General features: G+C 34.7%; 1 protein-coding gene across 2 annotated transcripts; it reads right to left on the bottom strand.

The window, feature by feature from the left end:
- Positions 1–836: 836 nt before the first annotated feature.
- LOC103025311 (uncharacterized) lies at positions 837–7,037 on the bottom strand. Of its 2 annotated transcripts, none has more exons than XM_007231936.3 (6): positions 6,863–7,037; positions 6,467–6,778; positions 5,622–5,727; positions 3,294–3,415; positions 3,110–3,186; positions 837–1,499 (listed from the first exon to the last, which is right to left on the bottom strand). In XM_007231936.3, the coding sequence occupies exons 1-6, from the start codon at positions 6,900–6,902 to the stop codon at positions 1,317–1,319; spliced, it is 840 nt and encodes a 279-aa protein (XP_007231998.3). In that variant the 5' UTR covers positions 6,903–7,037; the 3' UTR covers positions 837–1,316. The 2 variants fall into 2 exon arrangements, with proteins under 2 accessions (XP_007231998.3, XP_007231997.3); XM_007231935.3 differs by having other exon boundaries at positions 837–1,502; positions 6,863–7,032.
- Between the last annotated feature and the right edge of the window lie 1,894 nt (positions 7,038–8,931).

Genomic DNA, 8,931 nt, shown 5'->3' with positions numbered 1-8,931 from the left:
TTATACCAAACTGTCATACTGGATCATACTGGAGGCTAAAGATAAATGCATGTGCGATATGAATGTGGGGTCTCCTGCATATGTTTTAGCCAGTTATCCACTACACTGTCCACTGTGGGTGATAATTAATGCCTTAATTGATGTACTTTCATGACACACGTAACACTGTGTGACATAGATAAATGTTAAATTTTAGCATATACAGTATCTGGCACCCAAAATTAAACTCAAATACCTCAAAATCATATAATTTAATTCACCTTGTCAGGAGCACACTGGCCAGTGCTCAACATCACTTACAAGATAACACCTCACAACTTATGTGAGGCGATCCCAGGTGTGGGCGATCCCAAGCCGTCCCCTGTGGTAACACTTCAGGATCAGCCAACAGTGATAAATAAGAAAGACTCATTCTCAATTTGCTAAGTGCGGACCACGCCTAAGGAAGTATAGAAAGAAGAAGGAAAAAGGGGAGGGAACTCTGGGAAATTGGGGCTGGAGTTCTGAACTGCGTGCTGAAGAAGCGTGCAGTTATACCCCCACCTTTATATTTAATAAGAAGTGGAAGAGTAGAAAAAAGGGGGTTGTTGGGGAGAAGATGGGTTGCAAACTTTCGTCACGAGAGGTAGTTAGTTAGGGCAGGTATTTATAGTGCAGTTGATTGATAGGGGGTGGAGTTGGAGCGTGGAGTGTGGGCGTGGTCCTTCTCCCAAACTTTTGTTATTACATAACATCATTAAATAAATTTATAACAAATGTCATGCTGACCAGACACACGACAGACACTCGTGTTTATTACCAAAGGGGCTAGGCTTACAGAAGTAGTTAGGGACAGGCAGGGTCAGTAACAGTAAGGAAACCAGTGCATAGTCAGGCAAAACAGGGTCATATATATATATAAAAAAGGATCAGCAATGGAAATCAACAATAGAGAGGGCAAAGCAAAAATCGACAGTCGGAAACAGAAACAAGTCGTTAACAAAGGCAACAAAACAAAAGAAATGTGTTGTAGGATAGCTAGCTAACTAGATTCAACACTCAGCAGGGAACAGGGTAAACTGAGGGGTATTTATACTAGACAAGCCAGGTGGAAACAATCAGTAACTGGGGGAGCAGGATGGAACCAGTATGAGATTAACATGGGATATAGTAATGATGGGGCCTATTTGTGAAGCTCATGCCCACCTGGAACCCACCTAGTCCACACTGCACCCATGCACAGGGTTTCTAAAGTTCCTTTCCCACAGCAGACAAGGGTTCAATTCCCTATTTGAGGAAACACACCACACTACAACTAACTGCAGGCATGTCCAGTATTATAAAATCCTGGCTACGGTGGAGTACTCCACGCTCTCCTGGGTCTTCAGTGCTCTGTCTGAATCAGGTCTCAGGGCTCCTGGGTTGGAGAGGCACAAATTTGCATACAGCTCTGAAGCTTCTTCATGGGGCTTGAAATCCACAGTGGTGTAGATGATGCTGTTAAGGTGCTCCTGAGGGGTCTGCTGCAGAATACAGAGATTAAAAAAAAAAAAAAAACATATTAATTGTAATTGAAATGTTGAAATGTTGCAGGATCTATAAGTTATGGCTGTCAAGAGATGACATGAACATGATAAAAACCAGAGGTGGAAAAAGTACTGAAAAATTGTAATTAAGTAAAAGTACCTTTTACTTTTCAAGTAAAAGTAAAAGTACCCATCTAAAAAATCTACTCGAGTAAAAGTAAAAAAGTACTCAATTTAAAATGTAATTTGAGTAAAAGTTACATAGTTACTTTTATTTATTTGATGTAAATTAAATAATTATTCAAATAAATAATTTGGACCTTTCAGGCAGTATTTGTTCAGACCACCGCATAAAACATTTTCAAGAACAAGTGTTATAGGTTTCTATGATCCATTTTTTTTTACTGTTAAAAAGTTAAAAAGTTATGGTCATATAGGTGACTATAAACCGCTTTTTATAGTTTTACAGTTTATTATTATTTTTTAACTGCTATTTACATGTTTTGTAACATCCAAGCAGATGTTCCTAATAAAAACTTAAGGAATTATCATTAAAAACATATTGATGGGTAGCATAACTCGACAGAACACCGGTTCCCCCGAGCTGTGCACACAGATCCCAGGCTACACAGCTGATTCACACAGCGTCTCTCCCGCTAACCGTAATAAACACTGCTGGAAAAAAGTTAAGCTGCGCTGCCATGAAGAACAAAACTCAGACAATGTTTTTTTTTTCCCCCAGCATTTCATTTTTTACTCAGTAATGGGTCATTGTTCAATGTAGTAAAGCAAATTACTTGTGTCAAAATGTACTTGAGTAAAAGTAAAATTACCTATTTTGAAAACTACTTTAAAAATGACAAATTACTCATAACATCTACTGAATTACAGTAATGTGAGTAAATGTAATTAGTTACTTTCCACCTCTGATAAAAACACATGGAATTAATTATTAAACAAATGGTGCTAAACCAGAATATGTTGTATATTTTAGATTCTTTAAAGTAGCACCTCTTGTTTAGATGACAGTTTTTCTTGGCTGGATTTTCTCAGTCAGCTTTATGAGGTAGAGTCACCTGGAATCCAGGCTTTCAGTTAACTGCTGTGCTGAACTCATCAAGAGTTAATTTATTGTCCTCTTAATATGTTTAAGAGCATCAGTTGTAAAGTAGTGAAGCCCTATTTTAGTAAAGTTCTAATCCATATTATGTCAAGAACCACTCAACTAAGTAAAGAAAAACATCACTGGAATTGTGATTGTTTTAAATGTACATCAATGTAATTGTGGATAATTTTTACTAGTCTATAAATACAGCTCTGGAAAAAAAATAAGAAACCACTTAAATTTTTTAAGAAATACATCATAGCTTTTTCAGAAGCTGGTCTGAATGTATTGCATAATAATAACGTATTGCATTGCTGCCACGTGATTGGTCGATTAGTTAATCACATTAAGTAAGTGTACAGCAATAGAAAGATTACGCAACTTCTGCACAGCACTGCAAAAACACAGCTTGTGGTTTTAGTGTTGGTGTTTTAAAACAGCACACATGCAGTTACTACACACAGACATGTGAGCATGAGTCAAATGGGGAAGATCTTACTGGGATGATGTCGGGGGCACTGCTGGGGCTTCTTTCACGTGTCTCGGAAGAAACAGAGGATGTGCTGTATATAGATTCTAAAAAAAATAATAAACAAATAAAATCATCAGATTAGCTGTTTTTTATTTTTTTTATCAGGAGTGCCCTATTAAATTAAAAATTATGATGTATTTTTTATGCCTACCTGTTTTTTTTCTCTTTATGTGATAAATCACAACCGGTATGATTGCAATAATGAAAATAAAGCACGCAACACCAAACACTGTAGCTAGTGTGTGTCTCAGGCCCCATGGATTTTTATCTATACTGGAAATAAGAGAGAAATAAAGAATTAAATTAGTCATATATGAAAGTGGTCATTTAAAATGTGATTCCACCACTGGGGGGGCTGTTTATCCCATGTAAATATTACATATTGTAATTTATTTTACAACACTGAGTAAAGAAAAACATGTATTTACCTAAATTAAATAAAAATGAGAAGCAATAGGAAGCATGCACTGCAAGAAAAAAATCCATTGGCAAAAACTAGACAAAATATATGCAAATTAAGACAATTACATGTATATTAAGCAAAAGTAATTTTAAGTAAAATTTTCTTAGTAAGATTTTATACAAAAAGCAATGGCAACGTCTCAAAATGAGTGAAGTAACACCTAAATCAAGCAAAAAACAATCAGAATCCCTTGATTGCTGCTTGATTTTGCTTATTTTGAGTTCAAATTACTTAAAATAAGGTAAAAAGTAAGAATGATTAAGATAATTATCCCTAAAATAAGCAAAATAATCTAACACTTACACAGTGCTTATTAAGACAAAAAGTTTTATCAAAGAAGAAAATAAGATTTATTGCCTTAAATTTAGAACATTTAGTTTTTTGCAGTGTGGCAATGACATTCTTAAGGTTTTTGGGCTGTCCTAAAAAAAGAAAAACTTTTCCCCACCACCCCCAGAAATGTTGAATTGATGGCTATTGCTTTGGTTTAAAATGAATGCACAGGTTGTTGTAATGAATCTTTTTGGCATGTAGTTTTTTCTCTATTGTTTCTATTTAGAGCTGCACAATACTGAAAAAAAATGGCATTGTGATATGGCAATGTGTTAGTCTGTGATATTTATTGCAATATTAAAAAATATATATATTTTCACCAGATTTCTCCACATGTTAATAAATCAATAGGTCATGATATTGATTATACACTCCGTGTATCGAATATTCAAAGTAGTAATCAAATACAATCTAGAATTTATAATGAAAACGGTGCTACATTTCCTATTGGATTAAGCAAGTTTAAGTAAAATGTCCATATGTGACCATACTTTGTTTTGAATTGGATTTTTGTCTTTATACTATTATGTCTATGCTATCTGTATTAACAGAGCACAATACGATGACGATGCTAAAACGATATATAGTATATATAGCATCAGGAGTAAAGGCATAACATTTTCCAAAAGCAGTGTGTAAGACTGGTGGAGGAGAACATGCCAAGATGCATTAAAACTTTGATTAAAACCAGGGTTATTCCACCAAATATTGATTTCTGAACTCTTAAAACTTTATGAATATGAACTTGTTTTCATTTGAGGTCTGAAAGCTCTGCATCTTTTTTGTTATTTCAGCCATTTCTCAAAAAATGGCATTGTGATATGGCAATTTTCTAGTCTGCGATATTTATTGCAATATTAAAAAATATATTTTCACCATATAAAAACGGTGCTACATTTCCTTTTGAATAAAGCAAATTTAAGTAAAATGTCCATATGTGACCTTACTTTTTGAATTGGATTTTTGTCTTTATATTATTATGTGTATGTTCTCTGTATTAACAGAGCACAATATAATGATGACGATGTATATATATATATATTTTGTGCAGTCATTTCCATTCATAGTTGACCCTAGAATACTAACATTAAAATTAGTAACACCTTCACTAACATTGGGTATACACTGTATGACTGTATGAGTTTTGAAAATCCTTTTTTAATTTTTTTACATACAACATCACATAAAATAAAAAAAGGTACCATGGATGACCTTATATAATATATATAAATTATAAAATATATTTTATATATATATAAGAAAAATGATTGAAAAATCAGGTAATCCTTAACAGGTAATGTCCTAACAAAAATAAAATAATAATGCTGCTGAGAACTTTATCTTTGGTTCACCCATTCCTGGGACATGTAAGCGACTGATTTAAACACACAAACACTAACATACATTAGATAAATTACACCCACATATAAAATATCTTACTCTCGATCACTAATGTCGGATGAAAATCACCTGAACGCATGCCTCCTAAAAAAAAAAAACCAATAGATGGGAAGAGAAAATTAACCATAACAACATTTATGACATCAATGAGGAGCGCCTAACCCTGAAGATACACAAAGTCCCATACAACTCAGACAGCAGCAACACAATGAAAAATCACATGAAAATATATTGTGTGGGTGAAAATCACCCGGCGTTAGCATTCTACAGTTAAGATCTTACCTGGGTGAATCTAGGTGGTTTTCTGAGAGAGTGTGCAGTGTAGTTACAGGTGAAGAAATGGTAGATTTAGGTGAGAGCCATGCTGGGGGTGGTCTGGGGTCTCTGTCTGAAAGTGCATTTAGAAAAGGCAAAATCAGGTTCAGCATTTCAGCAGTAAGCTCATATATTATATGCTTGTATTTTTTTTCCACTGGTACATTAGTTGGCATTAGTTTAATAGTTCTAGAATATAATGTACTACTAAAAAACAACAGCATGGTTATCTCAAACTGGTTAAGCTGGCTAAACTAGTGTTTTAGCAGAGATTTTGAACATATAAGTTTATTTATTTATTTTTTTATCACATGACACATAAAAAAAAACAGTACATTCTTGTTGGTTTTTTTTCCATATAAAAATGTACAGGGACCATATTGCGAAAGAAACAAAAATAAATAAATAAATAAAAAATAAGAAAAGGGCAGCAGTGAACTTTCATTTGCCAAAAAGTGGTCCCACATTAATTTACACTGTCAAACCTCAGATCTTCATTCTTATCTTAAATTATATCTTACAATAAACTCTTTTACATTAAGTTTAATTATAAAACTAATCAGATTGAGTGGTATTAATGTTAAGTCGTATTAATGTTAAATCTAATGTTAATGTTAAATTCTATATTATTTGTATTATTATATTTTATATTATTATCCATGACATCTTCATAATGGTAACAAGTATTTATATCTGTTATATTTTGGCTACTTATTAATGATTAAAATGAAAATGTATTACATAATTAATAACAATTAATAAACTCTGTTATAAACCGTTTTTTAAACATTTTTGTTCTACAGTGTACTTACAGTATATAACGACTTGGAAATCTTGGTAGAAGAAGTTTTGAGTTCCCTGGATCTGACACCTGTAGGTCCCAGCATCCCCCCGGTCCAGATTCCAGATCCTCATATCCATCCTTCCGTTATATTCATGCGTTTCTATCCTTCCTTTATACGCTCCATCAGCATATCCACCGGTATTTACAATCACCAGCCAGTTATGCGGCAGCACCTTGTAGCAGATCTTGCTGAAGGAGTTGTAGTACGGATTAAAGATAAGGGTGAGAGTTATCTCTCCTGATATCTCTGCAGAAATCTGCTTCACTGCTGAGATTATATCTGAAATATAAAATCAAAGAACAGAATTAAGATCATATAAAACACTGCTGCTTTAATCTCAGCAGAATGGACACATAAACTCACCGTTCTCAAAAACGAGAAAGAGAAAGAGGAAAAGCTTCATATCGGTTGGTTATGTGGATGAGATGAGTGTTAGTTAAAGATTCTGAGGCTAAATGAGGAACTGTTTCCTCTATTTAGAGCCTTTGACTGAGATTTGACACAATCATGATCATGACCATGATTTGGTAATTCTTGAATTTCTTCCGTTTGGCGCAATTCCACTTTTTCTTTTTCCGTCTCTGCTGCAGAATTTAGCATGGCTAGCCCATTAAGCTGGTTAAAAGGTGTGTAAGAAAATATAAATACATTAAAGTATTGCAATATTTAGCTTAGTTTTAAGTGCAATACTGTAAAAATGTTAAAAAGTGCGCGGTTGATTTTGAACTATTAGTTCATATGTAAAGATTTGTGGCATTTAGTGACATGTAGTGGTGTGTTTAACCTCCTGAGACCCAGACTTTTGCTTAGTGTGCAAGTATAAAAAGTAAACTTGTCATTTTAGCAAAGAACAATTTCCACATACAGGGACATTCATTTATTTTAATATTTAAAATAATCCTTAGTCCAAAAACAAAATAAGTAAAGAAACTAGTTTCAAACATAAAGTGTTAAAAAAAATTTTTAACCTGGCCCATGTTTTTGTCTGGACTGGCTGTAGAAACTTTTGACTGGGATTCCCGCCATCATGTTTTAAATCAAGAGGATAAATCCAGTTTTGTAAAAGTAAACCTTCCTTTTACTCAGATTTTTTTAAAGTGATAGTGTGCATTTACCTAAAATTAGTTTTATATGTTTAATTCCGGTAGAAATCATTTAGGATTTGCTCTTTTTGAAATACAGTAGGTCACTCCCGAGTTGCATATGCTGCTGCACGTGAAACTGTTCTCCTATCACCATCAGCTGCATCCGCCAATAAAAGAAAATAAAAGACAAAAAAAATGAGTTAATCAGGAAAAGGCCCCGGACTGACGTCAACCCCTAAATTAGGATTCATTCTAATTTAACCGCCCACCTTGGTTTGCGACCACCCACAGCAGAGACATGGAGGGAATGCCAAAGTGCCGTTAGCCAATCGAAAGCAATGACATTTGCATGTCATTAATATAATATTCATGAGTAAGAGCTGAAATCCTGTCCTTCTGTTCTTCCCTGCCCACTCCTCCACCCAACTAAAAAGGCCCTATCGTACACCCTGCATTTTTATTGTGGGAGGGCAGTGTTTTTTTGTCCCCTCCCGGACAGGATGTGTTCACTGAGTAAGAGAATGGGAATGGCTCCCATCAAAACACTGAAAAAAATACTCTAAAGTATATCAATGTTTGGTAAAAGTATAAAACAGTGTAGGTCTTGCCTGCTGTACAGTTTGTAATAGTGATTTTAGCATTGTCCACGATGTGATGAAATGATTGTGAAAGGCATGTTTAGGTGAGTTAATGTTACTATATAAAGTTCAAAAGAGGACAAATTGTTGGTGCACGTCTTGCTGGCGCATCTGTGACCAAGACAGCAAGTCTTTGTGATGCATCAAGAGCCACGGTATCCAGGGTAATGTCAGCATACCACCAAGAAGGACCAACCACATCCAACAGGATTAACTGTGGACGCTGTAAGAGGAAGCTGTCTGAAAGGGATGTTCGGGTGCTAACCCGGATTGTATCCAAAAAATATAAAACCACGGCTGATCAAATCACGACAGAATTCAACGTGCACCTCAACTCTCCTGCTGGCTAGAATTTCTTGTGCAGCTCAGACACAAATCATAGCCACACAGGGACTTGGCAAAAGTTACGAGACACGATAACAAGTTCCTGTTCAATGACTTTTCACATATTATAGTATGTTTTTTTTTTATGTAAAAGCAATAAATGTTCTGCAGTTGGTGCATATGTTTTTTCTGTGGTTGCTAGGGTGTTGCAATATTTAGGATGTAAGCAATATTTAAGGTATGTAAGGTGGTAACAGTGGTTTACCTGGGTGTTACTGTGGGATTGCTACAGCATTTCAAAAGGCTGCTTATAGGTTTAACAAGTTTACATGTTTATGATTTAATTACCATATTCATATTAGGAACAAAAAAAATAAACATCAGA

Source organism: Astyanax mexicanus, chromosome 12 (assembly GCF_023375975.1).
Source record: "Astyanax mexicanus isolate ESR-SI-001 chromosome 12, AstMex3_surface, whole genome shotgun sequence".
NCBI classification, from domain to species: domain Eukaryota; kingdom Metazoa; phylum Chordata; class Actinopteri; order Characiformes; family Acestrorhamphidae; genus Astyanax; species Astyanax mexicanus.
The sequence above is the reverse complement of the archived record's forward strand: the minus strand, read 5'-3'. Positions and strand labels throughout refer to the sequence as shown.